Source organism: Neohortaea acidophila, assembly GCF_010093505.1.
Source record: "Neohortaea acidophila strain CBS 113389 unplaced genomic scaffold BDY17scaffold_13, whole genome shotgun sequence".
Classification (NCBI taxonomy): domain Eukaryota; kingdom Fungi; phylum Ascomycota; class Dothideomycetes; order Mycosphaerellales; family Teratosphaeriaceae; genus Neohortaea; species Neohortaea acidophila.
In genome coordinates, this window is record NW_022985522.1 from 483206 (window position 1) to 501784 (window position 18579).

An 18579-nucleotide genomic window follows, 5' to 3' on the forward strand; every position below is an offset into this window, starting at 1 on the left:
GACGCGTTTCCCCGTGACGGCAAACATCAGAAGCACAGGCAATTTTAATTACATTTGACTGTTTTGCCCCGTCTCAGATGTCTGGGAGAGAATCAATACTTGGGTTATCGCTTGCTAACACAACACTACGACTCAAAGACGGTGGTGCTGCCCACTCGACCTCTCGCAAAGCAGCCTTGCGGACCATATCAGAGATAGTTCATCGCGTTCCAATTCCTAGCTAATGCCGTGCCGTGTCCTCTTCGCCGTCCTCCCCACCCACGCCCTCTTCCGTCCTGCTCTGAGCCCCCTTGATCCCTCTCCGTGCCTTTGCTCTCACCATAGGAGGGAAAGAAAGTCGAATCCGTCGTCCACCAGCATGAAAGACAACAGTGTGAAAGAATCCAGGCCGTTTTCTAGTAATGGCGCAGTGCTGTCGTCTCCCTCCTAATTATACACGCTACCCTGCGCCGGCATGGGCCAGTCGTCTTCGGTGATGCTCGCCCAAAAAACCCAAATCATTACAATCGCCAGGAGGGTGAAGAATGTCTCGAATAAGCCGCCGTTGATCGCGCCGTTCGTGCCTGTGCATATGAATCTGCTGATGACGTACTGGAAGATCTGGCCGATGGCGAAGAGAAGTGCCGCGGCGACGAGATAGACTGGAGTCTTTGTTAGCAAGAGTATAAATTGTGATCAAAGTAATGTGCTTACACATCGGCCGGACTTCGCTCAGCACTCGAAGGACCAACACCGCTTCGAGGATGAAGAAGACCACGAGGAAGATCAGGGGGATCAGCTGATAGAGAGTGTAGAGGGCGTAGGCTTGGTTGGGTGCTCGCAGCGTATCATTCCAATATCCAGTCCAGCTGAATGCCGTGTCGAGTGCGATGTAGCCAGTCCCGATGAATAGTGCTGCCGCAGACCCAAAGATGAGGCCAATTGACAGCGCGGTGCCGTCGTCGAGAAGCTGGTATCCCACCGCGCCGTTCATCATGAGAATCCATGTGGTCGCAACGATGGACGCAATGTGCACCGCGGAGAAGGCTCGTCGCACGTCGCCATTGAGGGGGAAGCCGCCGACGGTGAAGATTTCGCAGATTTCAATGATGATGTAGCCAATGAGGAAGAATTGCATTTCTCGTCGGCCAACCGCGGCCTTCTTTCGGTCGGTTCGGTATAGCAGCCATGCGGAGATGAGGATGGCGAGGCCGGCGATCAGTATTGAGCCTGTGCTGGACGTCAATATGTTTTCACTCGCATGATAAGCTCTTGTAGTTGCGCTCACCCAAATTCGCCAGATGCCGCCCACCGCTCAAGTGTATGCCCTCGAGGTCGCATCCACCATACCATGGAGCCCCTCCTCCTCTTGCAGGCGATTCATCGAAAAGGTTGCATACGGGGAGGGTCGAATGGCGACTACCGGTATCTTTGCAGAAATCCTGCGCGCTCGAGTGTCAGCTCTTTTACCCTCAGAAGTGCAGACATTGCGCGCGGGTGCATACATGAAACTTCCCATATGCCGTCCCACCCATCTTGCCGGCGGCCAAGGGCTAAGAGGTTGTCAGGGAGAGGAGATGCGCCCGCTGGCGCTGGTGACGGCGATGGTCAACGGAAGAGGTGTGGTCCGACGTGCGCAGCTGGTGGAAGGGCGAGATTGGAGGCGTTGCAACAAAGCAAGCAAGGCACTTTCTTTCTCAGCGCTCGGCCCGGGCTGGAAGAGAGGGACGTTGCCGTCCGAGACACGCCAAAAGCCAACGTCGGCCTGCGCAGTGTCGGTCTGCAAGTTCGCACAGACGCTAGTTGCGCCGCGCTAAGCGGGTGTAATCTCACGCAGGAGACGGCCAATCGCCACTCGTTTCGTCGTGTTCTGGCCGCGGTGGAGCTGGTGAGACAACGAGTGAAATGGCGCGGGGCTCGTGAAGATACCTTGCGGGTGAAATGAGGGGGCGGAAGAAGGTGTGGGAGTGAAGTGGAAGAAAGGGTGCGGTGACGTGAACATTGGGAAGCTTGCAACCAGGGCGACGATCCGCAGGCCGCGCCTTCCTTCTTTTCCTCCGTAGTTGCCCTGCCCTGGCCAAGGAACACCCGCACCAGCTGCTTTGGGCTGTGTGGCGCAGCACTACCGAGTCTACTTCAAACGTTATCGGCATGACGGCTCTACAACGACTCTAGACTGCCTATCTGATTGTGGGTGAGTTTCATCATGACGGAAGCGAGATTGTCGAGACTGCAGTTTCACATGCTACTCCACCACCATGCAGCTTGGAGACGTCTGCCAACAGCATTCACGACAGACGTACGGACGATATGCCCGCAAAGCTTAGCAAGCTATAAATACGACATGATGCAAGCAGGTCTTGACAATCTGCCGATCTTGCCGTGGAGAGATGGATCTGCGAAATGCGTACGAGGCAGAAGGTGGATGTGTGCATAGCTGCCGACGCGGCTGAAGATGCACTCGAAGGGAATAATGCCAGCTGTAGCACACAGCATTAAGTACATGTATTAGCCGCGATCAATCGTCGTACATCATAACGCCTAGCCATGCCACCATCCACGCCTTCAACAACATCCACTCGCAAACCCGCCCTTCTTTCCCCCACCTCGATCATCCTTCTTCAACGTCACCGTCCTCTGGTTTCCTCCACCGGCCCCAGGGCCCTTCACGCCACTTCTCCGATCATTCAAATCGTATTTGCCCGCCTCAATGTTCTGATATATCCGCTCCGCCACCTCGAGAAACGCCCGCTCCACATTCTCCCCGCTCTTGGCCGACGTCTCAATGTACTTCATCACCTTGTTGTGCCGACACCATTCTTCCGCCTCTTCCTGCGTGACCTGGCGTTTGTTCGGCGCCGAGCTGGCCCCGCTCACCGTGGAAGCGGGCGCGAGGTCAGATTTGTTGCCCACGAGCACCACCACGATGTCGTCTTCCGCTATTTGTCGCAGATCTTGGAGCCAGGATGTCACGGAGTCAAAGGTCGTCCGTCGTGTGATGTCGAAGACGAGCAACGCGCCGGAAGCCCCGCGGAAGTAGGATCGTGTGATGGAGCGGTATGTCTCTTGTCCTGCCGTGTCCCATAGGGATAGCTTCATGTGTTTTTGTTGATCGGCCCCCTTCTTTCCCGCCTTGATGTCGTTCGGCGATGCTGTCTTTGGTGTTGCTAATGCCGATGCATCGGTGGCGGACGCGGGATTGTTGATGCCATATTCCAGACTCGCAGGTGGTCCTACGGGGACGACTCGCGACCCAAACTCCACGCCTATCGTCACATCATGGTGGGATACAAATCGGCCTTCGCAGAGACGGATCGTCAGCTAATGACTATCAGCCAGATGCTGAGCGAATGCGCAGAAGTGAGGCATACACTGGACTTTCCAGAGCCTGAGTTACCGAGACAAATGAGTTTCGCAATAAATTGCCAAGATGTTGTAGCCATGTAGATGGACTACAGGATCGCAAGGTCGGTGTGAAGTGTTGATGTTCCGGGCGGTCGTGAGGGTGTAGTGATCGGAGAAGCAGCATGAGTATGCGATACATCATGTGCCTGAATTCGGGAAGCGGCCAAAGCTTCGGATTACATAATCCACGCAAAGTGCCCCACCGGAGTCGGCTAGGCTTGCGGACCTAGAGCCATACAACGCCAATGATCTCGATTAATGGTGGTATATCGCATCGCAAGTTCCATTTGAGGTGCGGCGAGTCGAACTGCAATGATGTATTGGCCATAGATCGTTAGAAGCGAGCCTGCTCCTTCGATGGTCCGTCGACAAGATACTCCAGGAACACCACAGTGCAACGCAGCACTCGACATAAACACAACTTCACCACCGAGCACGATGACTATTCCAAAAGACACCTCGAACTCTTGGACAGACTTCACTCCGCCCGTAAAGATATCAAAATCACATCCATGGATCTCGCGACACCACCCCTCCGACATCTCAAATTCCAACGTGAGCTCAGGTCTGATCTCTACAGCAGATCAAGAAGTCTACGGCAATCCGGACCACGCAATTGCCTTTCGTATCGGTAACGGAGGCGCAGGCTGGACCGGCATCCTCGAAAATCTCTGCCTGAGCTTCATTGCACAGCATGGCAACGACTTCAGGATAGCATGGGTGGTGAACCACTCGCGGCACTCGCTGATTGCTCTTCTGGCGGATATCGCTCAGGTCGCGCTCACGTACGAGCCAGACATTGAGAAGATGGCGGAGAAGGAAGGGTGGTGTAAGCGAGTGACTGCGCCAGTGTTCTGGGATCATCTGATGTTAGTTGGGCCGCATTCAAACCCCGCTCGAGTTGCTGCTGGCGCGACGACGATGCAAGTTCTACAATCTATTGCGGAGCATCAGGCGCTGTTCCATACGCGTGGTGATGGCTCGGCGACACATGAGAGGGAGCAGAAGCTGTGGCCCGCCGCTGAGGTGGATGTCGGGACTGCTTCTTGGTTACTAGTGCGTGGTTCAACGCCGTATGAGGCTTTGAAGATGGCGGAGCAGGAGCAGGCGTATCTGCTCACCGATCGGGGGACTTTCTTGACGGCGAAAAGGGACGACATCATCCCGAGCCTCGTGGTGTATGCAGAGGGCGAAGAGGTTTTGCTCAATCCCTGCTCCAGCCTGGTGAATCTCAAGGTCTCGGAGTCGCGGCAGCAAGGGCTTGCTGTCACCTTTGCGGAGTGGTTGGGAGGCCAGGATGCTCAAGAGATCATCCGAGAATATGGGGAGGGATGGCCGAACGGGATGCCATTGTTTACAGTGCGGACGCAGCAAGAGTTTGAGCATGAAGAAAGGCTATCAGGGAAGACTCTGTAGCATCGTATCACTAATAATTCGAGGCCAAGTTCTCCGCCTGACGAGAGCAAGTAATAGAGACAGAGATGTAGCAGCCGTCGGTAAGGACGATATTTCAGCGAGACAGAGCTCTCCACGTATCCAGCTACGGCGCACCAGGTTCGTGCTCTCCGGCACGTAGCAGAGTAATGCTCGCATGTGAGCGGCGAGCTTACCACAATAAACTGTGCCGGTAAATGAGTGAAGAGAGAAGAAGAGAAGAGCTGGCTGGACGACCGGGAATTTGATATTGGTGTGTTTAGGGCGAGGGGCTCGCGCCAGCCAATCACAGCTTCGCTTAAGTAAGACCCGGACGAGGGCCTACCTCGAAGCGTCAACGGCGAATGGAGCTGCACGTCGACTACACCTCCTCCGCCACCCCTCCCCTTCCACCATTACTGTCCTCTGCATTGGTGCCGGCGAGCCAAGATGATGCGGCAGCAGCTGGTGCGCTCGCTTCGGCGCTCGCGCGGCCTCGCCCCCTTCAATGCGGCCCAGCAACACCAGCATTTCTCCACCAGCGGAAGGCGAGCGGCGGATGTCGAACTCACGGTCGATGGCCAGAAGGTGTCTGTGCCCGGTGCGTATCATCACGGCCCTGTCTGAATCCACCCCTACACGGCACTAACACATCGGCATGCAGCTGGCACCGCGCTCATTCAAGCCTGCGAGAAAGCAGGCGTAACCATCCCTCGGTACTGCTACCACGAAAAGCTCATGATTGCCGGCAACTGCAGAATGTGTTTGGTCGAGGTGGAGCGAGCGCCCAAGCCCGTCGCCTCGTGCGCGTGGCCGGTGCAGCCGAACATGGTGGTGAAGACGAACAGCCCCATCACGCACAAAGCAAGAGAGGGAGTGATGGAGTTCTTGCTGGCCAATCACCCCTTGGACTGCCCCATTTGCGATCAAGGTGGCGAGTGCGATTTGCAAGATCAGAGCATGAGATATGGCGCGGATCGAGGACGTTTCCATGAGATTACGGGCAAGCGGGCGGTGGAGGACAAGAACATTGGACCTCTCGTTAAGGCAGGACACCGGCACACTCTGCACTGTACACTGGGCTGACTGCTGACCACTTCGTACAGACTTCTATGAACCGCTGCATTCATTGCACACGATGCGTTCGCTTCGCCAATGACATTGCCGGTGCTTCTGAACTGGGTAGCACCGGACGTGGTAACTCTCTCGAAATCGGCACCTACTTGGAAACGGCCCTCGATACCGAGCTGTCTGGAAACGTCATTGATCTCTGTCCTGTCGGTGCACTGACGTCCAAACCTTATGCATTCCGCGCACGACCCTGGGAACTTCAACACACCGAGACCATCGATGTACTCAACGGCCTCGGCAGCAACATCCGAGTGGACGCCAGAGGCCTGCAAGTCATGCGTGTCCTGCCCAGGCTGAATGACGATGTCAACGAGGAATGGATCGACGACAAGACCCGCTTCGCCAGTGATGGACTTCTGACACAACGCTTGACTACTCCGCTCATCCGAAGAGATGACCAGTTTCAGCCGGCAACCTGGGAACAGGCGCTCTTCGAAATCACGGAGCAGTTCAAACAGAAGCAGCCCAAGAACGACGAGATCAAGTTTGTTGCTGGCCAGCTCGTTGAGACGGAAACACTCGTCGCAGCGAAGGATCTAGCGAACCGACTTGGCTCCGAGAACCTCGCGCTTGACCAGCCTCAAGGCTCGCTGCCTGTGGCCCATGGTATCGATGTGCGATCCAACTACGCTTTCAACTCCAAGATCACCGGTGTGGAGGAGGCGGACGTCATCCTTCTCGTCGGCACCAACCCTCGACACGAAGCTGCCGTCCTCAATGCCCGGATACGTAAGCAGTGGCTACGATCGGATCTGGAGGTGGGCGTGATCGGTGAAGACTTCAAGTCTACCTTTGAGTACGAGAACATCGGCTCGAATGCCAATGACCTCAAGTCGGCACTGAACGGCGCGTTTGGAAAGAAGCTTGCAGGTGCGAAGAAGCCGATGATCATTGTCGGCTCCTCTGCAGTTGAGCACGCCGATGCCAAGAACATCTACGAAACGATTGGCAGCTTCGTTGAGAAGAACAAGGCCGTCTTCTCCACTCCGGAGTGGCAAGGCTACAACGTGCTCCAACGCGCTGCATCGAGGACGGCGGCGTTTGAAGTCGGCTTCAGCGTGCCTAACCCCGAGATCGCCAACGTCAAGCCCAAGTTCTTGTGGCTCCTCGGTGCAGATGAGATCACTGCAGAGGACATTCCCAAAGACGCATTCGTCATCTACCAAGGCCACCACGGCGACCAAGGTGCCGCATTGGCAGACGTCGTCCTCCCCGGCGCAGCATACACCGAGAAAGCCGGCACGTACGTCAACACCGAAGGCCGTGTACAAATGGGCCGAGCGGCAACCTCTCGCTATGGCGCCGCCCGCGAGGACTGGACCATCATTCGCGCCGCCTCCGAAGTCCTGGGCGTTGCTCTTCCCTACGACGATGTCGAAGCGCTCCGCGACCGCATGGAGGAGATCTCGCCCGCTCTCCGGCGCTACGACCTCGTCGAGCCGGCCGGTCTCCCCGCCTTGAGCAAGGTGCAACTCGTGGACCAGAATAAGGGCAGCAAGGCCAAGGGCGATGCCATCAAGTACCCCATTGAGAACTTCTTCTTCACCGACGCGATTTCGAGGAGTAGCCCGACGATGGCGAGATGCAGTGCGGCCAAGGCGGCCAAGGATCCCTCTACGAACTTCATGGCGCCCGGCGAGCCCCATCCGCAGGTCGCGTATGGCTCGGGACAGATCAGCGCTGCGAGCTTCTAGACGTTGCGCATCATCAGGAGAGGCAGAAGGTGGCATTGGTTGGAAATAGGTGTTTTTAGTGGCGTCGTTTAGGTATTGTGTGTATGTATATCGGCACACATCCTTCAAAAACATCTCAGTGCGATCGATTAGACTGGTTTCCTCGCTCTGATCGAGCGCTACTGTATCTGCGCCTCTTTGGGGACCATGCTGCCCGCCTCGGCCGTAGCTCCAGCATCTACAGGTAATATCACCGCCGCTGGAGGCATGTCGTGTCAGTGCAAGTCTCGTGAACAATGCAATGGATCCAACTTACTCATCCATCTCGCCTCGTCGCCGGCGAGGAAGCGAACGGCCGCTCCGACATCCCAGCCCGTGCCTTCAGTCTTGAGAATGCTGCGATTCTTCCGCGCCTCCCGGGCTTCCTCACTCATGCCCGGAGCGTACATCATCGGCGTGTAGACCATCCCAGGACAGACACAATTGACTCGGATCCCCGCCGGGCCATGATGCACCGCCATCGCCCTCGTCATGTTCTGCACCCGCATCAGCTTCAACCTCCCCAACTCCACGAAAGACAGGACAAACATACCACAATCGCGCCCTTGGAAGTGGGATACAGCAAATGCGGATTCCCGCCCCTGATCCCCGCCACCGACGCAATGTTGACAATACTCCCCCTCCACTGCCCCTCGTTCTTCTCCATCTCGGGAATGGCATACTTGCTCATCAACACCATGCTGCCCACGTTAATCTCCATACCCTTCGCCCAAGCCGCCATGTCCACTTCCTTCGCCGTCCCCGTCGCCCCGCCCACCCCAACTACATTCACCAGAATATCCAGACGTCCGAACTTGGCAACTGCCTGTTGGACGGCATTCTCGCAGTCCGCGGCGACAGTTGCGTCCGCGCGCACGGCTATGGCCTTCCCGTGCGAGCCGGCGTCGTCTTGCTTGATTAGTTCCGCCGTCCGCTGCGCCAGGTCTTCTTTCATGTCGACGCACACGACGTTGCAGCCTGCTTCGGCCAGCAGGATGGCGGAGGCGCGGCCATTGCCTATGCCGTCGCCCGCGGCGCCGGCGCCAGACACGATCGCTACGCGCCCAGCGAGGGAGCGCGTGGGTCTTTGGAAGGCTTCGCTCATTTTTGTTTTTTTCTTTTTATGTTGTGTTGATGTGCATGTCTTTTTGATGGAAGAGGACCTACGTCAATGTGGGTGGATTGAGGGGTCCTGCTGCCACTGCACCGACTTCGGAGCCTTGGGGACTTCGAGTGTTTCGTTGCTGAACTACAACCAACTCGTCTGTTCATTGTCTGAACTGCAGAGCGCATTACTTGAATGTCTTATGAAGGGCTTTCGTCAGACAGACGGATTCATCCTCGACGAACTAGAGCAAAGACTCTTGCCGGTACGGTACGAGGCTACATGCGCGGCTCGAAAAATACCTCAGGTGCAAGGGTACAGACTCCAAGCCACAACCAGCAAATCGCTCAACGGGAGCAGCGGCATGCAGCAAAGCATCAGATGACTATAAGAGCGCGGGTCGCAGACCTGTTCTCTATCCATCAGTATTATCCGATTCATCTCGACTGCTATCGCCCTTGATAAAAGCGAGTCCTTAGTACTTGTTCTGAACCCTCTATTACCGCATCTCCAGAACGAACGAGGAGTAACGACTGCGCGATGGATCAAGAAAACCAAAGCGCGCGCACGCCATCCGGACAAGAGGAAGAAGTCGTCGGAACAGCAGCCTCCGCACCCGCCCAGCAAGACATGTTGCCACCAGGCTGGCAAGAACTCGTCGACAACGAAGGCCGGACGTATTACGCGAATCACGCCACTAGAACGACGACCTTTGAGCGACCCGAAACGCTGCCAGACGCCTCAACATTTGATCTTCCACCTGGCTGGGAAGTGCGACGCAACCCTGAAGGCGTGGCGTATTACGTCGATCACAGCACTCGCACGACTACCTTTGAAAGGCCGGAAACTCGATCAGAGGCTGCGTCTGGTGATTTACCGGCTGGTTGGGAGTTGTTGCGCACACCGGACGGCGTGGCGTATTTTGCTGATCATAACACCCGTACTACGACGTTTGAGGATCCGAGGAGGGCATAGCGGTGGTTATTGGTGTGATGGCTTCTTGCGACTTTGCTGGGTGACATTTTCTGGGCCGCAAGGCTGTATAAATAAGCTACACGCCGAGATACTCGTAATTATATGCTGCTGTATGTCTCGTCCAGCTGGTGACCAAGTTGATATTAGATGGTACGTTCCTCCGCTCTTCATCGGTGTCTCGCTCCGGCCACATCTGCAGAGCATTTGCCAATCCAATAGACCATCGTCTTCACCTTCATTCCTGATGCCGCCTTATGGTCCTCAGAAACTCTGTCACCTCCTCGATAGGCTTGTACTTATTCAGGTTCTGCAGGTTCCCTATCACCGTCAAACCCCGTAAGTTCCGCACTCTGGAAAGAGCCACATAGGCCATCGCCGGACCGAAGATATCAGACACGTCGACAATCACCCTGTCCAGAGTAAGTCCTTGCGATTTGTGTATCGTCATGGCATCACCCTGGATGAGGGGGATCTGGGTTCGACTCAGGAAAGAATGTGGCGCTGGTTCTCCATGTTGCTCAAGTGCACAGTCCGGGAATATCGTCGCGGTTTGTCCGTTGTTGAACTCCACTATCGGGAGTTTGATGCCCGGGTTCGCGGCCGTGATGAACTCTTTCGCTCGTTCATGGCGATATAGTTGCGCCGCACTGAACTTTAGTCGGACAGTGGTAGGGCGCCCTCTGGCGTCGACGTCTGGATCGTCGACACCGGCCCTTGGCATCGGTATCGTCGCCTCGTCGTATGCCTCAAAGCCTTTGATGATCCCTTGAGCGCCGTTCACCAAGCCCTTGGAAACATCGATGTTCGAGCGCAACAAGACCTTCATCCCCTCTTTGAGATTTAAGATATGCTTGTAGTGATGGCCCGTCAACTTTTGGAGGGTCAATCCGTCTGCAGACATGTCTTCAAAGTCCGCAAGCTGTTCAGCGTGATCTGGTCTTATGTTGACGTGATCCAGACAGTTGTAGCGCACTTCCCTTGTAAGCAGTTTCTTGTACTCTCGCTCGTTGATGCGATCGACAACTCGGTTAGTTGCCGCTATCGTGACTGCTCCCTCGACATCGCGAGGCTCGCCGGCCTTGTTGCTTATCAGATCGCGGTCGTCTTGGTCCAGATCTGTTCCATCTCTCAGTTTGTCCAGTATTTGGATGAATTCGGGTTGCGATTGCCGGTGGTTTGTTTGGAGCCATGTGTAAACCAAGTTGAGGTCATTCCGGACTGCCGCATTAAAAGCGAACTGCTTCTTGGGGTCCTCATGGACGGGACATTTCGGGCATGTCAAATAAGCAACACCTTCCACCACACTTTTCTTGGATTCATTAATCCTCCATCTGTGAAGCAGGTCTCGCCAGGTTTCACGGGAGGTAATTGGCAACAGTCACCGCAGACCATGATCTGTAAGCCGCCGAAAGGAAGGTCCGAGGGCTGATCTGGGCCCTGTCCCCGGGCGACTTGTGCCATCCTGTTCATTCGGTCCATCTGTGGTTTATCGACCATAGAGATCTCGTCAATCACCAAGACATCCGCGCAACGTAGCCGTTCATGTACAGGTCCGGACCACGCCTTGGCCTCTAGTCGCCTTATCGGATCCGGTGGCTTTGAAGGGTCGAAACCGAATAGGCTGTGAATGGTGGTGCCTCCGATGCCATATGCGGCAATTCCAGTCGGCGCGCATCTTAAGACTGTCTTGCCGCTGTTTTGAAGTAGTTGGATGATTCTTGTGAGCGTGAATGTCTTGCCAGAGCCTGCGCCGCCGGTGATGAAATGTTTGTGACCTTCTTGCGCCAGTCGGATGACGCTAAGTTGTTCCGGGGAAAGTCCAGTGTTCGGTTCTTCTTGGGTCGTCTGCGGTCCCGCATTTCCCTGCATTGAACCCGGGGTTGGCGGGTTACCTATTCCTGCCACGCCTTCATCTTCAGAATCGGGAGCCCGTTGTCGCTTTACCCGCCGCGTCGGTGACCCGGCTTCGAATAGTGGGCTCGAAGGCATGCTTGGCTCCGCTCAAGTGTGTTGTGTGGAGTGAAGCGCAGTATCACAGCAAAAGCCTCTGTTTGGGCGCACGGGATCACGGACCGTCGAAGGGAGTACTGAATAGTCGTTGAACACGTGTAGATGTCGCTGTGCGCTGGCGAAGAGCCGAGCCGATGTGAAAGAGTGACTTTGGGAAAGATCAGAGGATGTCGGTTTGCGTCTTGCAGTGACTTGACCGTAGTCCGACCCAACGGCGTGGTTATGTACCAAAGCTGTTCCTGAGCCGCTTGGATGAAGCTGTCGTTGGTAGCTAGAGAGATTGCTGTACTTCAACGCTTTGAGGATTGATCTCACGGTATCGACCGAGCTGAGGAGCTGTGTGGATCACAGTGCTGCTGAGTTCGGGGGTGATACGAAAGGCACGATCTTGTTCTGAGTGGGAAAGAATGTTGAGAATGAGTTGAGAAGGGTGAACTGGGATGTGGTGAGAAGAAGGAGGGCAAGAAGAGAAGACAGCGCGTGCTATAAGAGGCGAAGCTTGTGCGTGACCACACGTGATATGGGTTGGTAAGTAAACAGAAGAGATTAAAGTGCAGTCGAGGAGAGCCCATGAGCCAGCACATGGTGGCTGCTCAGTTCAACGCTGGCCTTCTGGCGCCTGAAGGAGGTAATAGAAGTCTTTGGATGCTACCATCATGCCAAACACGAAACGACAGGACGCATCTTAACAGACGTTAACAAGGCGGAGTGTTGCCCCGCGATCTCGATGCGAGGCTTCGAGAATAGCAAAGCGCCGGCATCGTCGACATGCTGGAGCATCATTCCGAAGGGAGAGCGCGGAGATAACATTATTAGGATGGTGATAGTAGCGGTGGCGGGCGCCAAAGTGGAAAGTAGAAGACGGGAGAGTTGGAGTGGGAGGAAGAGATGTCGTTGCCTTCTTCCCCACTCTGCCAACCCTGCTCCACAAAATGCACTTCACGTCGATGCTTCGGGATCTTTTTTTTGGATTTCTTGAAAAGATACCTTCAACAAAAGCAACCTAAGAAACAATCTTGCACCTGTGTCCCAACCTGCGCATCGACTCCTACACTCTCATCGACACACTCAATTTGATATAAGGTCTTTGGCAATCCGTTAGACCTCCAAAAATGGCTGCTGGAAAGCAATAACATCACCACCACGTGCACGGCGCCCACCAACCTCCAGCATGCCGAATCTCTCAATCGTCGATTTCAACATCGTCTGCGCCACCCTTGGCGGCTTCATCACCGTCTTCGGCCTGGTCTCCTACCTGCTCAAAGAAAAGTTCTACCTCTCCGAAGCGCTGATCAGCACCTACGCCGGCCTAACTTTCAGCCCGCACGCCACCAACTTCATCAAACCGCTGCAGTACGCGAACAACAGCGAGCAGAACCTAGGCATCATCACTCTCTACTTCTCCCGACTGGTCTTGGGCGTGCAATTGGTTCTGGCCGGCGTGCAGCTACCTAGCAAATACCTCAAGACGGAATGGAAGAGTCTCAGCCTGCTGCTCGGGCCGGGCTTGTGTGCCATGTGGATCTGTACTTCGCTGATCGTCTGGGCTATGGTACCCGACATTACCTTTCTGTGGGCGCTGGCAGTGGGTGCTTGTGTGACCCCTACGGATCCCGTGCTGAGCAACAGTATCGTCAAGGGCAAGTTTGCGGACAAGAATATCCCGCCTGCGTTGCAGAAGATCATCATTGCTGAGTCCGGTGCGAATGATGGCCTGGGATATCCTTTCTTGTTCTTGGCGTTGTATTTGATCAAGTACACTGATCCGTCGGCGCATGGGGCTTCGCAAAGCGGAGGTGCGAGAGAAGCGATGGGTTTGTGGTTTGGTGAGACTTGGGGCTATACCATCCTCCTGTCCGTTGTGTATGGAGCGGTGGTGGGATGGCTTGCGAAAGAACTGCTGCATTGGGCTGAGGAGCGCCATTACGTTGACAGAGAGTCTTTTCTGGTGTTTGCAATCACCTTGGCGGTGAGACCATCTGGCTTTTCGCGTGATGTTCAACAGCTGACATCGATTATAGCTCTTCACAACGGGAACTGTCGGTCTCATCGGCTCAGACGATGTGTTGGCGTGCTTCATTGCTGGCAATGTCTTCACCTGGGATGACTGGTTCCGCCTGGAGACCATGGACGACAGTTTACAGCCCACGATCGACATGCTCCTCAACGTGGCCATCTTCATGTGGTTCGGCGCCGTCTGTCCATGGCATCGATTCGTCACCAACACCGTCATTCCGATCTACCGCCTCGTGCCTCTCGGCATCCTGGTGCTGCTCTTCCGAAGACTGCCTATGGTGCTGACCTTCCACTGGCTGGGCATGATTCACCAGATCGAGGACATCCGACATGCCCTGTTTGTTGGCTTCTTCGGCCCGATCGGCGTGTCTGCAATCTTCTATCTATACATCGCGCGCGAGTTCCTCGCAGACTTGCTTCCCCGACCAGATGCTCAGAAAACAGATGAGGCGATTGAAATTGTGGTGTGGTTTCTCGTCATCTGTTCCATCACCGTGCATGGCCTCTCCATCCCGCTCGGCAAAGTCGGACTATACCTGCCGAGGACACTGAGCAGTGCGATTTCTTTGGAAAGGACGTCAGCCTCTCAGAGCCGAGCACGCGAGGACGAAGCAAGACTGGCGTCTGGAACGCAGCAGCACGAACAGATAGGCCTACGTCCTTTGCGACGGAGGCTAACGAGTAGCGAGCGCGGGCCAGTATTGGCTTCGCCCAGCTCTATTTCCTGGCTTCCGAAGAGTTTCGTGAGGGCGGGAAGACACATTGTGAACGACATTACACGACCGCGAGGCACCACAACGCAGGACAGCCCGCGAGAGCTGAGCAAGAAAGGAGAGCGCAACGGTAGCGTTGGCCAGGATGATGAACCTCGAGTACTCTCGATCTCTGGTCCTACCGACCCACGCCCCATTGGACATGCTGTCAAACGAAACCAAGAGGATGGGGATCATCTGAGCCCGAGGGTTGTGGTGGATGAGCCTGATTCGAAGCCGGGCTCAGGCACCTCTACGCCTACTGGTGGTGGCCGTCCTTTCAGAAGCATTCAATTCGCAGATGAGCGCGTGAGGCCGCGGACAGTCCCTGTTTACGGGTCTGGTAGCGGGACTGCCAGTCCGAGTGCTCGCAAATCCGAAGATGGATGACACGGCCCTGCCTGGCGAAACAGCAGACGTAATATACAATGAGATACGACTTATAATGACTTGTCACCTTGCTTCCATCCCGCATATTCACGGTCTACAAGGTTCATCGCTGTAGCGAAAGCGCACGCCTTCCGTTCTGGAACTTCCGTGGCGATTAAGCTCAAGCCAATCACAGCGAGGTGAATAATCACGGAGGGGCGGGTGAGCAGAGACATCATCGCTTCGCCCAAACAACACCCGTTCACCCATTTCGACCCCTCCATCTCTCAATCTTAAATTCTCTACTCTCTTGCATCTCCCGTTTTCTGCACTCTTCACTTCAATTTACTCTTCTCAACACACGCACGCACATCCAACCACCACACAACATGTACGCCCACACTCTCAAGCACGCCCAGGCCGAACCGGCCGCCGCGCAAGTCTGCCCAGTTGGTACAGTCACCCCCCACCCCACCGCTCCGTCGTCGTCACACAAACTAACACGACCAACAGTCGGCACGACCACCACCGTCCTCCCCCCAGACCACCCGCAATTCAACCCCTCGGACCCCGAAGCCCGCTGCCCCGTGACAAACGCCAAAGTACGCCCTCAACCCCGTGTCACCCCACCTAACCCCACACACCCCGCTAATGCCTTCTCGCCCACCAGGTCGAGCACCACAAGTCCTCCATCCACGCCCACCCGGCCTCCAGCAGCATCCCCGCCGACCACGCCAAAGCAATGGACGCCACCCTGTGCCCCGTAGCGGGCAAGCCGGCGGCCGACAGCGTGGAGAACGCGACGTGCCCCGTCGTCGGGAGCGTGAGCGCCGTGCTGCCGCCTGCGCACCCGTCGTTGACGGAGGAGGAGGCGGGCAAGGTGTGCCCCGTGACGAACGCGACGCTCGAACACCATGCTGGCAAGGTGGCGAAGCATCCTAGTGTGGCGAAGGATGCGGCGGCGCAGGCGTGTCCTGTTGCTGGGGCGCAGTTTAACTAGGGCGCGCAGAGGCTGTAGTTGGTTGGTGGATTATCGAGGGGTGGGATTTGGTTGGGTGGGATGTGATGAGAGGAGGAGATGGACTGCGTGCGTGCTCTTTGTGGATAGGTGCTCTTCTGAACTGAGAAGGCAAGCTCAATTACTCCTACATAAGGAAACCGAGAACAATTAGGCAGGCAAGCGTGTAAGCCGCAGTATATACAACTCCCTCTCCCATTCCCAAGACAAAGGAAGAAAATGGCGTTGGAGACACACAAAACTATACCTCCTTCTTCGACGGGGTCGGCTCAACTATATCCGGGCGGACCGCCTGATCAATGAGTTGCGCCCCGACCGTCTGCTCCTGGATAGCGGCGTGGTACTGATCGCGCTGCGCGACTGCCTGGTTGACCTCGGCGGCCTTGCTGGCGATCAAGTCCTCACTATTCCGCTGCTTCGCCATGCGCTCCAGTGCTTCCTGCGTAAAGTTCTGCCTCTCGATCCGCTCGACGACGTCCTTCTTGCGCGTGCGGTGGTCGCCGACGCTGATGAGGATACCGCCGGTGATGTTGCACGAGATGGAGCACGCCAGGATGGTGGCCGTGAGGGCTTGCGGGCGGTGGTGGTAGTTGATTGACCATGTGCACGTTCCGAGCGCGACTTGGAAAAGAGAGTGGCAGTCGAGTAGCACGACGGTGGCGACGAGCAGGTTCAGGGGGAAGGCGTGGTGGGTGGCGGTCTCGTGCGGACGGTAGAAGGTGTGCGACTTGCTGAACTTGGCTTGGTGGTATTGCAGGCGGCGTTGTTGCAGGGGCGTCAGCACCGAGAACTCCGCGGTCTCCTCTTTGTCAATGGCATCCTCGAGCTGCGCCGCGCTTAGGCGCCTGATGGGCAGGTCGTTGTGATCCACGAGGTCGGGGAGGTTGCGCTTTTTGCGGAGTTTCCAGGTCAGATGGTGGTAGTGCGCGATGAAGCACATGTGGTACGTGTCAACCATTCGAAACGGAGCCAAGCCGTCGCCGATGAGTGCGAACATGGCCACGAGCAGGAGGTCGACGACATTTGTAAAGTAACCCTGTCTTTGGCCGGCCGAGATCCATCCAATCAGGAAGAAGACCCAAGTAGCACCAAAAAGGGTGACGAGCACAGCGTAGACGAAGACGAAGAGCCCCAGAGGTTTGCTGATGTATTGCTTGAAGCCTTTCCAGCTCCTCTTGAAGCCTTCCTTTCTGGAATGCATTAGATGGCGGACATGATCATCCAGCTCTTGTTTGTCTTCCTCACTCCAATCATCCAGGCTGATGCCGTGTGGAAGTACAGCGTAACGAGAGTCACTCAGTTCGGAAGAGATGGAGAAGCGCCGAGAGCGTGGCTGAAGCTCGATATCTCCAGTTCCGCTACCCTCAGCCGCAGCAGGGGCCGGTCCCTGGGGGATGGTCTCCAAGCCAGGGGCCTTTGCGGCATTCGTTGCCGCACGGGCGCGGCCGATTCTCTCCACATTTGCGGCGCTCGAAGGTCGAGAGCTGAGGTTGTACGTTGGCCTTCTGTTGATCAAACGGCCCAGATCCGGCACGAAGAGGGAGTTCTGAACGTTAGTCAAAGTGCCCAGCGTACGAACTTCTGGATCTGCAAGGGGGTCAGGCATCGGATTTTAAAGTACGGCAGAGACAGAGGGAAAACATACCGACAAGGTCGAGAAGATCGACCACCTCCGACTCGTACTCGTCCTCCTGGGGATACTCGTGGCGCGTGGTGGTGGTGTGGGTGCGCTGAAGGCCCCTGTTAGCGCGTGCGGCATTGCCGGCACTATGCATGGCGGGCGCTGCAGACAAAACACGTGACGATGGCGCGCCCGTACTCGGGGGGTAGTCTTCGGCGGGCGGGGTCTCCATTGCTTCAAAATATTGGGATTGCTCGGTGCGAGGCCCTGGAGGACGCTGCTGGCCAGGCTCCTCTGCTTCGGTCAGAGTATCCATTGTTGTCCCATCAGTAGTCCTCTGGGCCCCTTGCTCAGCGCCGGGGGCTGCCAGGTGCGCGCCAAAATGCTGGGGCTCCGACGTGCTGCGACGTCGTCCACTCGTCTGATAGTCCACGGCCGATGTCGCCTGGCCAGTTGCTTGCTGCGAGGCTGGCCGTGGCGTGGCGAGTCCAGAGGGAAGCCTTCGGATTCGGATGCTCGAGGGCTGCCGCAAGCCCTCCAGGGAGCCCCCTGGAACAGGCCTGCGGCGGACACCAGATGACGGCGGCGGGGCTGATGGAGTCGGAGGCTCACGGCCGTCCGAATTCACTGAGCCGCCACGCGAGTTCACTGAGTTCCCGCGGCGTCTGTTGGAGCTGAAGTAGTCCATGGCAATGGTGTCGGGATGGTCGCCTCGAACCGGCTTCCACGCGTTGATTCAGTACCCAGAAGCTCCACGGCGGTGGGAAAAGTCGAAAGGCAGTATTTATGCTCGTATGGCGGTTCGAATAGCAGTTGCTGTGGAATCCCGCCGATCCGAAGGTGCTCTATCCGGCGGTCCCGGAGATGTTGCTGCCTCGCCGACACGCGCCCAGCGGGCAGGTCAGTGTTGCTCAGATAGACAGGTGAGCAGCTGCGTTCACGCCAATGCCTCTTCTAGCTCTGTGGACGAAGAGATACTCACGCACTCGTCGTCGAGATTGCGGAGGTGGAGAAGGTGAAGTGGGTGGCATGAGCTGATGGGATGGGCGTAAAGTTTATTTTGAGCGAATACG

The 18579-nt window shown here is 56.3% G+C and overlaps 9 protein-coding genes across 9 annotated transcripts; 5 read left to right on the plus strand and 4 right to left on the minus strand.

The window, feature by feature from the left end:
- Positions 1–10: 10 nt before the first annotated feature.
- Positions 11–1661, minus strand: BDY17DRAFT_59154 (chitin synthase III catalytic subunit). The gene is made up of 4 exons (XM_033738535.1): positions 1485–1661; positions 1268–1421; positions 694–1209; positions 11–641 (listed from the first exon to the last, which is right to left on the minus strand). Exons 1-4 carry the CDS (start codon positions 1512–1514, stop codon positions 427–429), a joined length of 915 nt encoding a protein of 304 aa, XP_033585342.1. The 5' UTR covers positions 1515–1661; the 3' UTR covers positions 11–426.
- An 883-nt stretch (positions 1662–2544) lies between these two features.
- On the minus strand, positions 2545–3422 carry BDY17DRAFT_258379 (P-loop containing nucleoside triphosphate hydrolase protein; the record flags this gene model as incomplete). Its single annotated transcript, XM_033731769.1, has 2 exons — positions 2545–3300; positions 3351–3422. The coding sequence occupies 2 exons, from the start codon at positions 3420–3422 to the stop codon at positions 2545–2547; spliced, it is 828 nt and encodes a 275-aa protein (XP_033585343.1).
- A 208-nt stretch (positions 3423–3630) lies between these two features.
- On the plus strand, positions 3631–5018 carry BDY17DRAFT_305817 (uncharacterized protein). Its single transcript, XM_033734918.1, has one exon. The coding sequence runs from the start codon at positions 3742–3744 to the stop codon at positions 4798–4800; it is 1059 nt and encodes a 352-aa protein (XP_033585344.1). The 5' UTR covers positions 3631–3741; the 3' UTR covers positions 4801–5018.
- Positions 5019–5164: 146 nt separating this feature from the next.
- BDY17DRAFT_305818 (uncharacterized protein) lies at positions 5165–7705 on the plus strand. The gene is made up of 3 exons (XM_033734919.1): positions 5165–5398; positions 5462–5844; positions 5904–7705. Exons 1-3 carry the CDS (start codon positions 5248–5250, stop codon positions 7620–7622), a joined length of 2253 nt encoding a protein of 750 aa, XP_033585345.1. The 5' UTR covers positions 5165–5247; the 3' UTR covers positions 7623–7705.
- BDY17DRAFT_305820 (uncharacterized protein) lies at positions 7706–8781 on the minus strand. Its single transcript, XM_033734920.1, has 3 exons — positions 8194–8781; positions 7918–8137; positions 7706–7860 (listed from the first exon to the last, which is right to left on the minus strand). Exons 1-3 carry the CDS (start codon positions 8743–8745, stop codon positions 7781–7783), a joined length of 852 nt encoding a protein of 283 aa, XP_033585346.1. The 5' UTR covers positions 8746–8781; the 3' UTR covers positions 7706–7780.
- A 504-nt stretch (positions 8782–9285) lies between these two features.
- BDY17DRAFT_328293 (uncharacterized protein) lies at positions 9286–9720 on the plus strand (the record flags this gene model as incomplete). Its single annotated transcript, XM_033737824.1, has 1 exon — positions 9286–9720. The coding sequence occupies one exon, from the start codon at positions 9286–9288 to the stop codon at positions 9718–9720; it is 435 nt and encodes a 144-aa protein (XP_033585347.1).
- Positions 9721–12901: 3181 nt separating this feature from the next.
- Positions 12902–14888, plus strand: BDY17DRAFT_328295 (Sodium/hydrogen exchanger family-domain-containing protein; the record flags this gene model as incomplete). Its single annotated transcript, XM_033737825.1, has 2 exons — positions 12902–13699; positions 13752–14888. 2 exons carry the CDS (start codon positions 12902–12904, stop codon positions 14886–14888), a joined length of 1935 nt encoding a protein of 644 aa, XP_033585348.1.
- A 236-nt stretch (positions 14889–15124) lies between these two features.
- BDY17DRAFT_305825 (uncharacterized protein) lies at positions 15125–15912 on the plus strand. The gene is made up of 3 exons (XM_033734921.1): positions 15125–15320; positions 15381–15469; positions 15538–15912. The coding sequence occupies exons 1-3, from the start codon at positions 15257–15259 to the stop codon at positions 15865–15867; spliced, it is 483 nt and encodes a 160-aa protein (XP_033585349.1). The 5' UTR covers positions 15125–15256; the 3' UTR covers positions 15868–15912.
- Positions 15913–18545, minus strand: BDY17DRAFT_305827 (uncharacterized protein). The gene is made up of 2 exons (XM_033734922.1): positions 17531–18545; positions 15913–17472 (listed from the first exon to the last, which is right to left on the minus strand). The coding sequence occupies exons 1-2, from the start codon at positions 18192–18194 to the stop codon at positions 16127–16129; spliced, it is 2010 nt and encodes a 669-aa protein (XP_033585350.1). The 5' UTR covers positions 18195–18545; the 3' UTR covers positions 15913–16126.
- Positions 18546–18579: the final 34 nt, after the last annotated feature.

Coding starts and splice junctions, on each gene's coding strand:
- BDY17DRAFT_59154 (XM_033738535.1), bottom strand. CDS start 1,514: ATGGGTGGGACGGCATATGGGAAGTTTCAT. Junction 1,210..1,267: donor GCGGCATCTGGCGAATTTGG/GTGAGCGCAACT, acceptor CGTCCAGCACAG/GCTCAATACTGATCGCCGGC. Junction 642..693: donor GAGCGAAGTCCGGCCGATGT/GTAAGCACATTA, acceptor CAAAGACTCCAG/TCTATCTCGTCGCCGCGGCA.
- BDY17DRAFT_305817 (XM_033734918.1), top strand. CDS start 3,742: ATGGTCCGTCGACAAGATACTCCAGGAACACCACAGTGCAACGCAGCA.
- BDY17DRAFT_305818 (XM_033734919.1), top strand. CDS start 5,248: ATGATGCGGCAGCAGCTGGTGCGCTCGCTTCGGCGCTCGCGCGGCCTC. Junction 5,399..5,461: donor CCAGAAGGTGTCTGTGCCCG/GTGCGTATCATC, acceptor ATCGGCATGCAG/CTGGCACCGCGCTCATTCAA. Junction 5,845..5,903: donor ACATTGGACCTCTCGTTAAG/GCAGGACACCGG, acceptor CACTTCGTACAG/ACTTCTATGAACCGCTGCAT.
- BDY17DRAFT_305820 (XM_033734920.1), bottom strand. CDS start 8,745: ATGAGCGAAGCCTTCCAAAGACCCACGCGCTCCCTCGCTGGGCGCGTA. Junction 8,138..8,193: donor CTTCCAAGGGCGCGATTGTG/GTATGTTTGTCC, acceptor ATGCGGGTGCAG/AACATGACGAGGGCGATGGC. Junction 7,861..7,917: donor CGACGAGGCGAGATGGATGA/GTAAGTTGGATC, acceptor ACATGCCTCCAG/CGGCGGTGATATTACCTGTA.
- BDY17DRAFT_305825 (XM_033734921.1), top strand. CDS start 15,257: ATGTACGCCCACACTCTCAAGCACGCCCAGGCCGAACCGGCCGCCGCG. Junction 15,321..15,380: donor CGCGCAAGTCTGCCCAGTTG/GTACAGTCACCC, acceptor CACGACCAACAG/TCGGCACGACCACCACCGTC. Junction 15,470..15,537: donor GCCCCGTGACAAACGCCAAA/GTACGCCCTCAA, acceptor CTCGCCCACCAG/GTCGAGCACCACAAGTCCTC.
- BDY17DRAFT_305827 (XM_033734922.1), bottom strand. CDS start 18,194: ATGGACTACTTCAGCTCCAACAGACGCCGCGGGAACTCAGTGAACTCG. Junction 17,473..17,530: donor CGATCTTCTCGACCTTGTCG/GTATGTTTTCCC, acceptor ACCCCCTTGCAG/ATCCAGAAGTTCGTACGCTG.